Source organism: Sminthopsis crassicaudata, chromosome 1, assembly GCF_048593235.1.
Source record: "Sminthopsis crassicaudata isolate SCR6 chromosome 1, ASM4859323v1, whole genome shotgun sequence".
Taxonomy (NCBI): Eukaryota; Metazoa; Chordata; class Mammalia; order Dasyuromorphia; family Dasyuridae; genus Sminthopsis; species Sminthopsis crassicaudata.
In genome coordinates, this window is record NC_133617.1 from 606,557,558 (window position 1) to 606,575,934 (window position 18,377).

An 18,377-nucleotide genomic window follows, 5' to 3' on the forward strand; every position below is an offset into this window, starting at 1 on the left:
GGCTTTATTTATGGAGAAGTGGCTATCTCAGTTAGATCTCAAAAGATGGGTAGAATTTAAACAGAGGAGTATGGAATAGGAATGCAATGCAACCCCTGGAAATGATAAACAAAGGTACAGAAAAATGTCACAAGATGTGGATATTGGGATAGTGAGTAATCCAGTTTTTTTGTTTGTTTGTTTGTTTGTTGTTTTAATTTTTATTTATTTTTATTTATTATATATATTTTTTATAATATTATCCCTTGTATTCATTTTTCCAAATTATTCCCTCCCCCCCCCCCCCGATGACAGGCAATCCCATACATTTTACATGTGTTACAATATAACCTAGATACAATACATGTGTGTAAATACCATTTTCTTGTTGCACAATAAGCATTAGATTCCGAAGGTACATGTAATCTGGGCAGACAGATATTAGTGCTAACAATTTACATTCACTTCCCAGTGTTCCTTCTCTGGGTGTAGCTACCTCTGTCCATCATTGATCAACTGGAAGTGAGTTGGACCTTCTTTATGTTGAAGATTTCCACTTCCATCAGAATATATCCTCATACAGTATTGTTGTTGAAGTGTATAGTGATCTGGTTCTGCTCATTTCACATTAATCCAGTTTTGATAGAATATGGACTCTTTAAAGGGGAAAAGAATGAAAAAAGGTAGAATGGCTAGCTTTGAGTAATATGCTGATACATTCTCTTTTGGGGGGACAGATAATAGGAAGCTATCAAAGGTTAAGCTTTGGTAGACTGATCAAGTTTGGCTCCAGTGGAATATGAATGGCCATAATAGATTAGTCAGCTGGAGACCAGTCCTAGAGGCCATGAGACTTCTAGTGACTATAGATGGGATCAGTATCCAACTCTCCTCTTGAGTTCTTCAAGATATCCTGTGCATACGGTCATCCCAGGGATGATACTCCCAGTCAGTGATAGTACGTGCTCCCTCTATAGGAGGTATAAGCTCCCTCAGCACCAGAGAATAGCAGGAGACTCTGCCCTGAATCATTGTTTGGGGTAATACTGAATCCTTCCAGATTAACATAGTTCAAGAATCTAGGGTATAGGGAACATAGTAACTGCCCCAGTTAACTCTACTTCTTGTAAAACTTTGTAGCAAACTGTGCCTAAAATTACACTCACAAATGCTTTAAATGGTTATTTCCTTAATCTCGAAACTCCATTGTACAAACAGATTATTACCCAGGGTGAAGAGTACAGAGGTGAGAAATCTAAGCTACAAGAGTGAAATGATTTACTCAGGAAATACCCTATGATAGGGCCTGGATCTTTTAAATCCCTTCCAGTTTTAATGTTATGATTCTGTTCTGGTTCAGAATTAGCTTTAGGAGTCTGAGACTTGGACTTCATCTTCCTTTGTACTTTGCCCCTTAAATAATAATTTTAGGGTTATAGCATTAAAAGTAGGATCATCTAGTTTAAACCCATTGTTTTATAAATTAAGAAATTGTCTCAGAGAAGTCAATTAGCTAAAATAGTTAAATCTTACTAATTTCTATATTAACCTCTTACTGATCATCTTATTTGGAACAGAATGAAAGATACTTACACCTTGCAGCAAAGTTTCAGGATGCAAAGGAACAGGCAGCTTCTTCTAAACTAGAAAAAAATAAGCAAGGCCAGAAGGAAGCACAAGAAAAAATAAGGAAATATCAGAGGGGTGAGTCCTTTCAAATTCTTTGCTCTAAGTTTGTTTTGATTATTTCCTCTTTTATCATTCCTGCATGAGAATTGTTTTATTAACCTAAAGTAACTTCATGAATATGATAAGAAAAAATTAAAGAGCTCAACAAACATTTCATCTAGCATATCAGTGTGTTAAACTGGACCTCAAACTAAGGTGGTAGTTTTGTGTAAAGATGCAGAGATTGGTAATGGGGGGGATGTCTAAAAAGAACAAGATGGACAGTTTGTCTGAATAAAGAAATAGTGTAAAATTTGTTTAAAAAGATGAGCTAGAGCCAGATTATGAGGGTTTCAGTTGATTTTTTTTATCCCAGAGGGACTATAAAGCTATTGAACTTTCTTTTATAGATTAGAAACATGTGCATGAAGAATTTCAGTTTAGTAGCTGTGTTTGAGATGGATCGAATAAAGGAGAGAATATATTAAGAGAAGGATTTTTGAAGGATGAGAGAAGACCATGTTAAGAGATTTTATGGAAGTAGAATGAGCAAGTTTTGGCTATGTGTGGATGAGGAAGAAAAAAACAATTTGCAGACTTGAGAAAGTAGAATAACGTTGATAATAGAGAATAGAAATAACAAAGTTTGGAAAAAGACTAAGTTTTGAAAATTTGAAAGAGGGCTGTTTTGAGTTGTTGAAGGTGACAGGGAAAGAATGAGTTCAATTTTTGTTAATACTGAATTTGAGATGTCTTTTGAACACCTTATTAAAGATGTCTCATTAACTGTTGGTGAATTTTAGTGAGGCCTTATTCTAATAAAGCTAATAAACACACCATGATTAGGATAAGAAATTTTTGTGAAACTAACCCCAGGTGATAATTTCCTCTGAATTACTTGTCTTTGACTATTAATAGAATTCTAATATAGACAACATTAATTTATATTTTATTGTTAAAATGAAGCTTTTTAAAAGTCCTGCACAATGCCAACTTTAAGGTTAAACTTTGTCTAACTTAATTATATCTGTTATTGTGAATAATATTCTATGATTCAGTGTGTCAGTGTTTCCCATTTACAGATGAAGTAAATGTTAATAGGAACTACTTTTTCAGAGTGAATTCCATAGTTGAGTAACGGTTGAAAAAAAAAAAAAAACACTTTGATATGCTTAGGTGAGCATATGATTTTGAAATATTTCTTTGCTGCAAGTACAAAAATTTATGGGGAACTCTATGATATAGAGAAAACTAACTGATCTTTTGGGGACTTTTAGCTTCAGCACTCTAGTGGAATTCAACTGGTATTAGACATATACTTTGTGGGATATATACTTTTCAAGACGCTGCATGTAATACTATCTTGTGGAAAATAATTCCATTTAGGAGACCACATTATTAAACATTAGAAGATTGTTTTGCATTCAAGAAATTTAAGCACTCTAAAGACAACTGGGTGTTCTTAGGGGATATTTCCTTTAAGCTAGAATAGTTTAATGAATTACCTTATACCACTCATGAGTATTCCTATATGAAAAATGGGTTATCTAGAATCAGAGCATTGCCTCTGTGGATAATATAGGGTAAACTCTAACTAATTGTTCCTCTAGATTCCATATAGAGTACTGATCTAGTTATAAGACCAATGTTACCTGGAATATATTGATTATAGTTTTTATTGTTTGTATTTTTAACTCCTTGCCAGCATTTTGGAACACACTTTAGTCACTTTAGATTTTGTTAGAGGGAGGCAGCTAGGAGGTGCAGTGGTTAGAGTACCAGCTCTGAAGTCAGAAGGACCAGAGTTCAAATCTGACCTCAGACACTTAACACTTCCTAACTGTGTAACCCTGGGCAAATTACTTAGTCCCAATTGACTCACCCCCCCCCCCAAAAAAAAAAAAAAAGAAAAAGAATTTGTTAAAGATCTTAAAGATCTTTGTTTCTTGGTGAGAATGACAACAGTGAGAATACCACTGGAATTGAAGTCTTTATGGTCATGGGCAAGAAACCTAATTTTACTGAGCCTTAGTTTCCTCATGATTAAAAACAGAGATGATACACTTAAAGGATTGCAAGTTCAGTTATATAAACATGAATAGTTGCTATTCATTGGATTTGGAAAATGCCCAGCTCTCAAAAATAACTCATTAATCTCTTCTGGGGGGGGGGGAGTGCTTCTGCAATTAATCATATCTGTTCTGGACTGGGTTTGACTCAGTACAGTATCTTGTTAATTTAGGGTCAATGTTGTAATCAAATGAAACACTAATAGAAAATTAGAACTCATTGAGTTAACTCAGGTAAGCAACATTTCAATCACAATCTACCAATTGAGCTTCTGATAGTCTACCTCAGCTCCTCTGGCTGCTTTGTGCTCTGGAAGTGAAAAATGATCTTAGTAATAGGACTCCTGAATTTCCTTAACCAATCAAATTTCAAGGAATGAGTAATATAATTTATATGAGATATGGATGGTAGAAAAATTTAGACTATTTTTCCTCCTGCAATATCTATTCATTGTCATTAGTTTCATTTAAAGAGTGCCATATTCTCCAATTTTTCCTGTTTGGAACTGTAATCTCATATGCAAAGACTGTAGAATTAAAAATTTTCTTTGTCTATATTTGTATTAGCTTATCTGTAAGAATTTGAGATGTCTTTTGAACACCTTATTAAAAAGGTCTCATTGACTGCTAGTGAATTTTAGTGAGGCCTTATTCTAACAAAGCTAAGAAACATACCATGATTAGGATAAGAAATTTTTGTGAAACTAATCCCAGGTCATAATTTCCTCTGAATTATTTGTCTTTGATTATTAATAGAATTCTAATATAGACAAAATTAATTTGTATTTTGTTGTTAAAATGAAGCTTTTTAAAAGCCCTGCACAATGCCAACTTTAAGGTTGCCCTGCTTCTCCTTTATCTCCTTAGAACTACTGATTATTTGTAGAGCTGCTCTTCCATTCATACTCTACTTCTGAAGTCTTACTGTTGAAGTAGCTTTTGCATATCTTCTCTATTGTGGTTATCTGTTCTCTTCTGCCATTTCTCTCATTTGTCAGTGAATTTGCTAAATGAAAGGAAGGTTTTACCACAATTTAAAGTCACTGCCTTTGAGCTTGGAAAGGAATTTATTTATTGGTGAGGCTTGTTATGATTATGTTTATTTTATTTAACTATATCTTATTTTTTAATAAAAATTTTAACAACAAAATGAAGCTTTTTAAAAGCCCTGCACAATGCCAACTTTAAGGTTGCCCTGCTTCTCCTTTATCTCCTTAGAACTACTGGTTATTTGTAGAGCTGCTCTTCCATTCATACTCTACTTCTGAAGTCTTACTGTTGAAGTAGCTTTTGCTTATCTTCTCTATTGTGGTTATCTGTTCTCTTCTGCCATTTCTCTCATTTGTCAGTGAATTTGCTAAATGAAAGGAAGGTTTTACCACAATTTAAAGTCACTGCCTTTGAGCTTGGAAAGGAATTTATTTATTGGTGAGGCTTGTTATGATTATGTTTATTTTATTTAACTATATCTTATTTTTTATTAAAACTTTTTTATTTTTTAAAACATGTATGGATAATTCACTTAATCCTTGCAAAAACCTCGTGTTCCAATTTTTCTCCCCTTTTCCCCACTCCCTCCCCTAAGTGACAAGTAGTCCAATATTTGTTAAACATGGTAGAAGTATTCTGAATCCAATTCTTACTGTGCAACAAGAAATTCGGTTTTGCACACATATATCTAGGATATATAACACATTTAACATGTATGGGATTGCCTGTCATCTAGGGGAGGGGGAGAGGGAAGGAGGGGAAAATTCGGAATAGAAATGAGTACAAGGGATAATGTAAAAAAAAATTTACCCATGCATATGTACTGTCAAAAAAATTATAATTATAAAATTAATTTTGAAAGTAAAAAAAAACACGGTAGAAGTATATGTTAAGTCCAATATATGCATACATATTTATACAATTATCTTGCTGCACGAGAAAAACCAAATCAAACTGGGAAAAAAAGATAAAATAAGATGCAAGCAAACAACAAAAAGAGTGAAAATGCTGTGTTGTGAACCATATTCAGTTGGAAAGGAATTTAGAAAACTCACCTTATATCAAAGGATATGAACTGACAATTCTCAGATGATGAAATTGAAACTATATCCACTCATATGAAAGAGTGTTCCAAATCACTACTGATCAGAGAAATGCAAATTAAGATAACTCTGAGATACCACTACACACCTGTCAGATTGGCTAAGATGACAGGGACAAATAATGATGAATGTTGGAGGGGATGTGGGAAAACTGGGACACTGATACATTGTTGGTGGAGTTGTGAAAGAATCCAGCCATTCTGGAGAGCAATTTGGAACTATGCCCAAAAAGTTATCAAACTGTGCATACCCTTTGACCCAGCATTGCTGCTATTGGGCTTATATCCCAAAGAAATACTAAAGAGCGGAAAGGGACCTGTATGTGCCAAAATGTTTGAGGCAGCTCTTTTTGTTGTAGCTAGAAACTGGAAGTTGAATGGATGTCCATCAATTGGAGAATGGTTGGGTAAATTATGGTATATGAAGGTTATGGAATATTATTGCTCTGTAAGAAATGACCAGCAGGAGGAATACAGAGAGGCTTGGAGAGACTTACATCAACTGTTGCTGAGTGAAATGAATAGAACCAGAAGATCGCTGTGCACTTCAGTGCTGTATGAAGATGTATTCTGATGGAAGTGGATATCTTCAACATAAAGAAGATCCAACTCACTTCCAGTTGATCAATGATGGACAGAAATAACTACACCCAGAGAAGGAACACTGGGAAGTGAATGTAAATTGTTAGCACTACTGTCTATCTACCCAGGTTACTTAAACCTTCGGAAGCTAATAATTAATGTGCAACAAGAAAATGGTATTTACATACATATATTGTATCTAGGTTATATTGTAACACATGTAAAATGTATGGGATTTCCTGTCATCGGGGGGAGGGAGTGGAGGGAGGCGAGGGATAATTTGGAAAAATGAATACAAGGGATAATTTTTTTTTTTTTATTCAGTATTGTTGTTGAAGTGTATAGTGACCTTCTGGTTTTGCTCATTTCACTCAGCAACAGTTGATTTAAGTCTCTCCAAGCCTCTCTGTATTCCTCCTGCTGGTCATTTCTTACAGAGCAATAATATTCCATAACCTTCATATACCATAATTTACCCAACCATTCTCCAATTGATGGACATCCATTCAACTTCCAGTTTCTAGCTACAACAAAAAGAGCTGCCTCAAACATTTTGGCACATACAGGTCCCTTTCCGCTCTTTAGTATTTCTTTGGGATATAAGCCCAATAGCAGCAATGCTGGGTCAAAGGGTATGCACAGTTTGATAACTTTTTGGGCATAGTTCCAAATTGCTCTCCAGAATGGCTGGATTCTTTCACAACTCCACCAACAATGTATCAGTGTCCCAGTTTTCCCACATCCCCTCCAACATTCATCATTATTTGTTCCTGTCATCTTAGCCAATCTGATAGGTGTGTAGTGATATCTCAGAGTTATCTTAATTTGCATTTCTCTGATCAGTAGTGATTTGGAACACTCTTTCATATGAGTGGAAATAGTTTCAATTTCATCATCTGAGAATTGTCTGTTCACAAGGGATAATATTATAAAAAAAAATTACTCATGCATATATACTGTGGGAAAAAAATTCTAAATAAAAAAAAAAAGAAAAAAAAAAAAAAAGAAAACTCACCTTCTAAATGAATAAATTGAAGCCTAAAGAGGTTAAATGATTTACCCAAGGTCATAGCAATAAAAAATAGAAGAACTAGGATTTTAATCCAGGTCTCCCACCACTTCCTTTTATTTTTTAAAATATTTATTTTCTCCTCTCCTTTTATTACTATTACTTATCTTGCTTCTTGGTTTTGATATGGATGGGACTTGGCTTTTGTCATCATCAACAGTGAGGCGCCCCCTCTTGACTTCCTTTGAACTCTTTAGTCTTCAGCTATAATTGAGTATTTTTATCGCTGTTTGAAGGCTTTTTATTTTAGCTCTAGGTTCTCAGCTGTTTTAGACAGTTGACATTGGTGTTAGACTAATCACCAGATAAGTTGAATTTAAACTATACTATTTCTAGAAAATCATAGCAAATGTATGAAACTAACATTTCAGTTTTCTTTTATAGAAATGGAAACTTTAGAAGATCATCCTCTATTCAATCCAGCCATAAAGATTTCTCAGCAACAGAATGAAAAAAAAAAACCAACATTGGCTGCTGAAGGGGAAGGGACTTTGAACTTGAATTTATTTGAAAACTCTGTTGCTATGGAAGAAGAAAAAGGTGAGAGTTGATCTTTTGTATAACTTCCAAAATAACAGTGAAATATTAGAAATTTTTTATCATGAGACAATATTACTGTGAATCAGATTATAATTTTGAATTTTATTGTTTTCCATTAGAAAGCGAACTCTTATTCTTATCAGTAAAGTAAAAGCCTATCAAACTTAATTCTTATATAGAAAAATCTCTTATACATCTAAAAAATAATGTTTCCTGAATACTCTTTGTAGACATAGCCAGTCTTTTACAAGAACACATAGATTTCTTATAACCCCAGAAACAAACTTGAAAGGTTAATTTCTGAATTTTCTCATTTTCACTTTTGAATATTTCATTTTATTAAAATGCTTTTCCACATTTACCCATTTAACTATCAGGGCTGCCCTTTTTACATTTGTTCTTCCTACTACTTTAAAAAACTCTATTCCTAAAAATGAGGCATGCATGCATGATACTTTGTAGATCATAGATTTATAGAGCTGGAAAATATATTAGAGCTCATTTAGCCCAACCCCCCTTTATTTTACATATGAGGAAACTGAAAGAACTTGCCCAAGACCATACATACCTTTAGTAAATTGCAGAGTCAGAATTTGAATCCATGATTTCTGACTCTGAATCCAACATTCCTGTTCCTTGTTTTCATCATACAATTCAAGAGATTTTTCTGCTGCTATTTAATTAAAGTTAAATTGCTTGTTTGCCATTTTAGCAAAAAAGAAAGATCCCAGGGATGTGAGAAATTTTGACTACACTGCTCGAAGCTGGACTGGCAAATCTCCCAAACAGTTTCTTATTGATTGGGTCAGGAAAAATCTTCCCAAGAGTCCAAATCCTTCCTTTGAAAAGATTGCAGTTAGTAAATACTGGAAATGTAGGTATGTATTTCTGGAGATGTGAATAAATAGTTTTAAAAATGCAAATTAATAATTATTATTTCTCATGAAGTAGACATTTGGAAAATTTTTTAAGTTGATGTTACAGATGGAGAGTTCACAAAATTTGTCTGACTTAGACTTTTTCATGTAAATTTACATTGAATATTGATAGGAAAGTTTGCTTATCAGTTTTGTAAATACATTGTTTTCTTCTTTAAAGAGTAAAAGTCGTTAAATCTGAAGATGATGTGCTGGTGGTGTGTCCTACTATTCTGACAGAAGATGGTATGCAAGCTCAGCATCTGGGAGCAACTCTGGCTCTTTATCGTTTGGTAAAAGGGCAGGTGAGACTTGTTTCTTATAAAAAGGTCCCTAATTACGTGTATAGCTAGACTGTACTTGATGATTTTGAGGGGCTAGATTTTCTTATGCTCTGTTGAGAAATCAGGGTCACCAGTGTACCACAATGCAAGCTTCCTGTTTATAAAAAGATTATAATAAAACAGAGAAGAAAGCCTCTAAAAATTCTTAATTCTCCTCATCTTGCCCCCATACGGAAGAAATGGTATTGTCCAAATATAATAATAGTATTTTATCTTTTAAAAGAGAGATTTAAAAATGTTATTAATATAGGGTTCAACTGTGAAGCAGAAGTTAAATATTTGGACAGCTTCATGACTTTGACGAGGAATAATTATCAACAGAAGTATAGGATACTATACTGGAACTATATTCCTTTAATAATTTTATATGAGTGGTCCATCTTTAATTCTGTCTACAGTGATTTATTTCTGAATATACCAAAAAGATTCATTATAAGATATCTGTAACCCCTGTCTCCAGTAATCCATACACAAGGGGAGCTAAATGGTTTGACAAGGGTCATAGATTGAAGTTCTCTATTCTGATACCTTTCCTTCATAGATGAGGAAATTAAAACCCAGAGAGATCAAACATCATCCTTACCCCATTCCGTCACCCAAGGTCACTCAGAAGTAGTAAAGCTAGAATTTTAATCCATCAGCAAGCATTTATTAAATTCCTACTATGTTCTAGGCAGCCTACTAAACACCAAGGATACAAATACAAAGAATGAAACAATTATATTGGAAAGTTGTTAAGCACATAAAAAGTATACAGAAAAGACATAAAGTAGTTTGAGAAAGAAGATACTCTAGTAATTGACAAAATCAAGAAAGACCTCCTACAGGAAGGTAGTAGTGGTTGAGCTGTTTCTTGAGAGAAGAAAGTGGTTCAGTGAAAAGTGGAGGTAACAACGTTACAGTATAGGAGATGGAATACCATGTGTGAGGAATAGCAGGAGTGCCACTTTGGCCTGATTGTAGAGAATTTGAAGAGGAATAATGTCTAATCCTGGAAATATAGACTAGAATTAGGTTGTTATAGACTCTCAGTGTTAAAGAGAGGAGTTTCTTGAGAGGAGCCACTGGAGTTTCTTGAACAGGTGACATGGTCAGACCTGTGCTTTAGGAATATATTTTTGACAGCTTTGTGGAAGGTGAATTAGATAGAAGAAGGACTTGACAAAGAGACTAATCTGGCTGCAGTCCAAGAAAGAGGTGATAAATTCTAAATTGGTATGGTAGCTATGTAAGTGCAGAGAAAAGGATGGATACAAAAGGTGTTTTCAGGGCTGTCAGGGACAGGGAGATCCTGGTTTAGTAGATTATCACTGTGCCCTGGGTTAGGAAGGCCTGAGTTAAAATCTATCCTCAGTCATTTATGAGCTATGTAACCCTGGGCCTCTATGGAACCTGTGACTGTTTACTTCAGTTTGTTCAACTGCTATTGCAGAGTTTTCTGAGTATCAAATGGGATTTTTTTTTAAGTGTTTAGCATAATTGCTTGGCACATAGAGGCACTTAATAAATGCTTTCATTCCCTCCCTGTAGAGCTAGAATCAGCAAGATTTGGGGACCAAGATGAAGATGATTCAGGAATTGAGGATGGTTCTAAGGCCATGGGAATAGATGACTAAAAGTATGTTGTCTTTCTTGAAAGGATTCGTAGATTTTAAAAATGGATGGATTTGAGGGGAAAAAAGTAATGTTCTGGTTTAGGCATGTTTTAAGATGCTTCTGAAGTATCCAATTTGTAGATATGCCTTAGATAATTGGTGATGCTAGTCCAGAATTCAGGGAGTTAAAGGCAGTTAAAGAGGAAGATGTAAGAACAGTATCCAAGGATGCTGGAAGACTAGGGTGAGTCCAGGTGGCATAAGTCTTTAGAAACTAAACAGAATTTATAATTTGTCCCAGAAGCAATAAGGAACCATTGAATTTGGTTGAGAAGGAAAGCCACATGTTTTGATTGTCACTCAAGGAAAATTACCTTGGCAGTAGTATGTAGGATGGACTAAGGGCCAAGACATGAGATGGAAATCAAATGGGGCTGCTGTAGTAATCAGAAGAGAGATAATGAGATATTGAGGTGGTCACTATGTGAGAGATGAAAAGGGGTAGATGCAAATGTCATGCAGGTAGAAATACAAGATTTAGCAACTGATTGAATATGTGAGAAGAAGGGAGAGTGAGGAGTCAAGGATAATGGCAATTTTAATTCAAGTTTCTGACTAGAGCCTGCCTCTTTTCTACTTTTTAAGGCTGCTAATGGAGTCTTAGAGCTGGGGAGGGACACCATGAAGGGTTAGTGAGAAGAGGGCCTGAACACACAGAAGTAGGGCCTACCCACTGTTGGAGAATAGGATGTGGGCAATAATGCAGCAGCAGGGATGGAGACTGAATGATCATATAGCAAGAGGGAAGTTAAGACAGTGATGTTAACAAAGCCCCAAAAAGTGAGGGACGGGGGTTCTATCCATGAGGTGGCAGGTGGGAAGGTGTTGGTGATACATGGATGGAAAAAGTTGTGCATTGATGTTGGACCCCACTTTTTTTTAACTAAAGGTAGTCACTAAAGGTTTTCTCTTAAAATTTTTTATACTAGTCTTGTTTTATTTGTCATACATTTTAAGTATAAACATCTTGAATCAGTGTGATTTCCTGGTCATTGGTCTTTTTTTTTTTGTTTTGTTTTGTTTGTTTTTGTTTTTTTGTTTTAATTGCATTGGAAAGGAAAAAGCTAGCAAGCCTTAAATTATAGACTACTAGATGCAGTATGTTCTATATACTAGTGACTTTTTTAAAAAGGTGGCTCAAAAGAAGAGGCTCATAAGTGTAATTTTCCTCCTTAGTCTGTTCATCAGTTGCTTCCTCCCACTTATCGAGATGTTTGGTTGGAATGGAGTGAAGCAGAAAAGAAAAAGGAAGAACTGAATAAAATGGAAACTAATAAGCCACGGGATCATTTTATTGCTAAACTGCTTAACAAATTGAAGCAACAGCAGCAGCAACAGCAACAACAGTGTGAAAATAAAAAAGATATATCTGATGATCCCGAGGAATCCTGGGAAAATTTAGTTACTGATGAAGATTTTACTGCACTCTCTCTGGAAACTTCTAACACAGAAGATTTGGAACCTGTCAGAAATGTTTTTAGAAAGTTGCAAAGCACCCCAAAGTACCAGAAACTGTTAAAGGAGAGGCAGCAATTACCTGTGTTCAGACACAGAAATTCAATTGTTGAAACTCTGAAAAGACATCGAGTAGTGGTTGTGGCCGGTGAAACAGGAAGTGGCAAAAGCACTCAAGTGCCCCATTTTCTTTTGGAGGACTTGCTGCTCAATGAATGGGGGTCAGGTAAATGTAACATCGTATGCACACAACCCCGAAGAATCTCAGCAGTGAGTTTAGCAACTAGAGTATGTGAAGAGTTGGGTTGTGAAAATGGACCTGGTGGAAAGGTAAGAGATGCTGCCTTCATTTTGGTACCTAGATTTCCCTTAGGAGCCTAATAAGTCTTATTACCTAAACTTAATTAATTCAGTAAATAGTTATTAAGCCCTGAAGCATTGAGCTATGTGCCAAGGAACCATACAAAAATTAGATAAGCCAGAGTCTCATAGAGTTTAAACCCTATTATGGGAATAAGATAGCTTTTGGTGATTCCATTGGGCAGCTAGATGGTACAGTGAGTAGATTTTTTTTTTTTTTTAATGTGGTGTGTTGTTAAATATGTTCCCCTTTATTCCTCTTTAAAATTTTTATAAACAAATAAAAAGAATTTATTTATCTCCTTCCCTCATAAAGATTATGAGAAAAGTGCTTTTAAAGAACTATTGAAATTCAAACAATTTATAGGTGAGGAAACCAGTTTCCCTTTTCTCAGAGTGGAAAGGTAATACCCAAAATGAAGGGATTAAGTAGTAGAAGTAGGTTTTGAACCCAAATTCCAATGCACTGCATCAAGCAGCCTCAGTGACCCATTTCTATACCTAATGACCTGGGCATTTATTTGTCAACAGCACATTGTAGGAGCAAGAATGGAGTTGGTATAAAAACAAGATAAAACATGGTTTTGAACCCTTTATCAGGCAACCATCCTTTGAAGTGGGGGGAGTCTAAAGCCCCCTACAACTCTTAAGATTCTTTAATTGTGAAAGATGGGGCTGAGTATTTTGGGGGGATAAGATTGTTCTATTCTGGCCCATGATTTAAGAGGTTGCCCTTTCACTAAAATTTAAGACATAAAGAGCCAGCTGAGACCTCTCTCCATGGTTCTTAATTATTCTGAGTGCCAGTATTCTGAATTCATTGAGTAGATTCTTGACTTAGAATCAGCAAGGCTCGAGTTCAAATCTGTAATGTTTGGACTAGCTTTCTCTGAAGATCCTATGATGGGCCGTGGTCTCAGCAGGATAGTCACCACGAGAATGGTCAGGAATAGCCTGGAGTCTTTATTCTAGCCTAGTCTTAATCTTATACAGGAGAGCCACCAGGAGGATGATCAGAAATGAAATATTTCATTTCCAGTCTCTCGGCCCTTAAATACCTTGGTATGATTACATTATTGTAGCATATTGATTAAAAATGCAGGGGAGTAAAACTATGTTGTTTTCAAGTAATGCTTAAGTATTAAAACGAATTACAAAAAGAAAATACAAATGTTGTTACTCTTCATCCGTTCAGTCATTTCCCACTCTTTATAACTATATGATCTATAGCATGCCAGGCTTTTCTTTTCTCCATTATCTTCTGAAGACAGTCCAAGCTTATGCTCATTGCTTCTATCTATCCATCTTATCCTGTGCCATCTCCTCCTTTTGCCTTCAGTCATTCCCAGCATGAGGGTGTTTTCTAATGAGTCCTTTCTTTTTTTTTTTTTTTTTTTTTTTTTTTTTTTGTTTTGTTTTTTTTTTTTTATTATATATATATATATATATATATTTTATAATATTATCCCTTGTATTCATTTTTCCAATTTACCCCCCCTCCCTCTATTCCCTCCCCCCGACGACAGGCAATACCATACATTTTACATGTGTTACAATATAGTCTAGGTACAATACATGTGTGCGAATATCACTTTCTTGTTGCACAATAAACATTAGAATCCGAAGGTACATGCAACCTGGGCAGACAGATATTAGTGCTAACAATTTTCATTCCCCTCCCAGTGTTTCTTCTCTGGGTGCAGCTACCTCTGTCCCTCATTGATCAACTGGAAGTGAGTTGGATCTTCTTTATGTTGAAGATTTCCACTTCCATCAGAATACATCCTCATACAGCATTGTTGTTGAAGTATACAGTGATCTTCTGGTTCTGCTCATTTCACTCAGCATCAGTTGATTTAAGTCTCTCCAGGCCTCTCTATATTCCTCCTGCTGGTCATTTCTTACCGAGCAATAATATTCCATAACCTTCATATACCACAATTTACCCAACCATTCTCCAACTGATGGACATCCATTCATCCTCCAGTTTCTAGCTACAACAAAAAGAGCTGCCACAAACATTTTGGCACATATATGTCTCTTTCCGCTCTTTAGTATTTCTTTGGGATATAATCCCAGTAGTAGCGCTGCTGGGTCAAAGGGTATGCACAGTTTGATAACTTTTTGGGCATAATTCCAGATTGCTCTCCAGAATGGCTGGATTCTTTCACAACTCCACCAGCAATGTATTAGTGTCCCAGTTTTCCCACATCCCCTCCAACATTTGTCATTATTAATGAGTCCTTTCTTCTCATTATGTGGTCAAAATATTTAAGCTTCAGCTTAAATTCAATATTTAATTCAATAAATTAAGCCTGAATTAATTTTCTTAAATATGGCCTGATTTGATTTCTTTGCTGTCTAAGGGACCCTCAGAAATGTTCTCCAGCACCACAATTCAAAAGCCTTGATTCTGTAGCACAAGTTATTCTTATAGCCTAACTCTGACAGCCATACTACTACTAGAAAAAACAAAATTGCCCATACAGACCTTTTTCAGCAAGAAGTGTCTCTACTTTTTGGTATACGGTATAGATTTGCCATAGCTTTTTTTCTAAGGAGCAACTATCTTAATTTCATGTGCAGTTGTCTCTATAATGATCTTTGAGCACAAGAATATAAAATCTGAGACTGCTTCTAGTTCTTCTCCCTCTATTTGCTAGGAAGGGATGAGACCAGTTTGCCATGATAATAGTATTTTTTAATGTTAAATTTCAGGCTAACTTTTGCACTAAAAATAAAATACAAATGTGATGGCACATAAATAAGGTTTTTCTTAGCTTCCAACTTTTGTATATCTTTCCAGTAGACTGTGTATCTTTTCAGTCTTTTAAAATATTTTTCCAAAAAAAAAAAAAAAAAAGAAAAAAAGAAAAGTACAAGGAATATGTGAGGTACCTCAAATATAATTGTCCTTCATTATGTAGTAGTTTAGTATCCAAAATTTCATTTTAAGATAACTTCAAAATGAGAAAATTTATTTCATATTCTTTCTATTGGTCATATTAATAGTGAGATAGGATGGGTAGAGAAGGGTGATCAACCTCAGGCCTAGCATGTCAAGGGGACTTTATAGATTATTCTTTTGTTTAATACCATATGAACATATCTCTAATTTCATATAATGGAAAAAGATTTAAAATACTAAAATTTATTATTGAATCTTACTAGAATAAATACATTACCAGAGACAGTAGAGTATAATGGATAGGGAGCCAGCTTTAAAGTCAAGAAAAATAGATTCAAGCCCTGCCTGGGACCTATACTGACTGATACTGAGCCAGTATGTGTGAGACTGAGCAAAGCATTAATCTCTCAGTACTTCAGTTAATTTTCTAAGACTTTAACTTGCCAAACCATTGTTGGTCTGTGTTGGTTGAAGTGATTTCATCACCATGCATTTCCAATGTTAGTGAGATCACAGGTCCTTTAAAATCAATACATAAATAAAGCTATTTCATAAAGAATTGTCTTAATCATTTCTAACATTTTAAAGTATATTAGGTCTCTGCTACAAGAAACTAATCATAGTATTATATTTCCCAGAATTCCTTATGTGGGTATCAAATTCGAATGGAGTCTAGAGCTAGTGATGCCACTAGATTACTCTATTGCACTACAGGGGTTCTGTTAAGAAAACTACAGGAAGATGGACTTTTGACAAATGTGTCTCATGTTATTGTAGATGAGGTAAGTAATGTTCTAATCTTATTTAAGCAAAATAGAAGTTCTGAAAATGAATATACTTTAAAAGTCTCCATTTTAGTCAGTTTGCAATAGATTCTCCAATTCATATGTAAAATTATCATTATACAGAAACTAAAATTTTCATCAGAAAATCATTTGTATCATTTCTTACAAGAACTGTAAGGGAAAAGCATGTGTCAGCTCTTTGCCCAATATATTTATTCTTTCTACCACTTCTAGTAACCAAATTCAATATGTATTTTTTTAAATTTCCTTTTAAAAAGATAAATTTGAGGAATGGCGAGAGGTAATGGACATTTGCTTTACAGATTTGTTTTGCAGTTCCTTTTTTTTATTATAGTTTTTTATTTACATGATATGCATGGATAATTTTTTAGCACTGAAAATTGCAAAACCTTTTATTCCAATTTTCCCCTCCTTCCCCCCACGCGCTCCCCCAGATGGCAGGTAGACCAATACATATTAAATATGTTAAAGTATAAGTTAAATATAATATACGTATACATGTCCATACAGTTATTTTGCTGCACAAGAAGAATCAGACTTTGAAATAGTGTACAATTAACCTGCAAAGGAAATCAAAAATGGAGGCGGACAAAAATAGAGGGATTGGGAATTCTATGTAGTGGTTTATAGTCATCTCCCAGAGTTCTTTTGCTGGGTGTAGCTGGTTCAGTTCATTCCTGCTCTATCGGAACTAATTTAGTTCATCTCATTGTTGAAGAGGGCCACGTCCATCAGAATTGATTATTGTATAGTCTTGTTTTTGCCAAGTATAATGATCTCCTGGTCCTGCTCATTTCACTCAGCATCAGTTCATGTGAGTCTCTTCAGGCTTTTCTGAAATCATCCTGCTGGTCATTTCTTACAGAACAATAATATTCCATAATATTCATATACCACAATTTATTCAGCCATTCTCCAATTGAAACTCAGTTTCCAGTTTCTGGCCACTATAAAGAGGGCTTTGCAATTCCTTTAAATAGCTAATTCTTCTGACTCATATAGTTTAAATGCATATTTCAATTTGCCAGTCATTTTTAAAAAGAGCATGTTATGTAAAGTACACTCCACTGTATTTCCAAAACTTCTTATATAATAATATAATTACTACAGTACAGCAGATTATATTACTGTGTAATCAAAGATTCAAGTATAATCATAAGTATATAAAGGTCTTTTCTGATATATTTTCTTTGATTCAAAGTATTTCTGAGCTTCTTGTTAATTCATTAACTTCTAGAGGAAGTAACAATGTTTGGTTTGTTAATTTTGAGAATTGGAAACAATTCACAAAAAAGGTAAGTATTTGAAGAAGAAAGATTCAAAATTAAGATTTCATATAGCATTTCCATATGGTACTAATATTTACAATATCAAGATTATGAAAAAATATAACTTTATCTTTTGATATATTTTGCTTAAGGAGTTATTCCTTATTTAACATAGATATGAGAATTATATTGTACTATCTTAGAAAAATAGAATCAACTTTTTGTTTCTCTAACAATAGGTTCATGAAAGAAGTGTCCAATCAGACTTTCTACTAATTATCCTGAAGGAGATTTTGCAGAAACGTTCAGATCTACATTTGATTTTGATGAGTGCTACTGTAGACAGTGAAAAGTTTTCTACATATTTTACACACTGCCCTATTCTTAGAATTTCAGGAAGAAGTTATCCTGTTGAGGTAAATGTTTATTTCTCTTGTGTTTTGTTTTTATTTCTGTTTTAGAGAGTTAGTTTCTGATCTAGAGAGTTTTCTTTAGCAATAATACCCTATAGTTTTTGTCCAGAGTTATTCCTAGGACTGATTAACTCCCTATGCTGGCTCACTAGACCTAGCAAATAAAGCTGGCCTTTGATTTAGGGAAAAAGAAGAGTTAGAAGTAAGTGGCATTGCAAACTTGTTCAAGTTCTCTGGCACATATAGATAGGC

At 34.6% G+C, this 18,377-nt stretch overlaps 1 protein-coding gene across 1 annotated transcript in view; it reads left to right on the top strand.

The window, feature by feature from the left end:
- DHX29 (DExH-box helicase 29) overlaps window positions 1-18,377 on the top strand; it is a 74,248-nt gene that overhangs the window by 34,306 nt on the left and 21,565 nt on the right. The window contains exons 7-13 of the mRNA XM_074282501.1: window positions 1,557-1,683; window positions 7,844-7,999; window positions 8,712-8,877; window positions 9,098-9,221; window positions 12,092-12,700; window positions 16,277-16,420; window positions 17,952-18,128. Of these exons, the coding sequence (XP_074138602.1) occupies window positions 1,557-1,683; window positions 7,844-7,999; window positions 8,712-8,877; window positions 9,098-9,221; window positions 12,092-12,700; window positions 16,277-16,420; window positions 17,952-18,128 (1,503 nt within the window). The remainder of the gene's footprint in view (window positions 1-1,556; window positions 1,684-7,843; window positions 8,000-8,711; window positions 8,878-9,097; window positions 9,222-12,091; window positions 12,701-16,276; window positions 16,421-17,951; window positions 18,129-18,377) is intronic.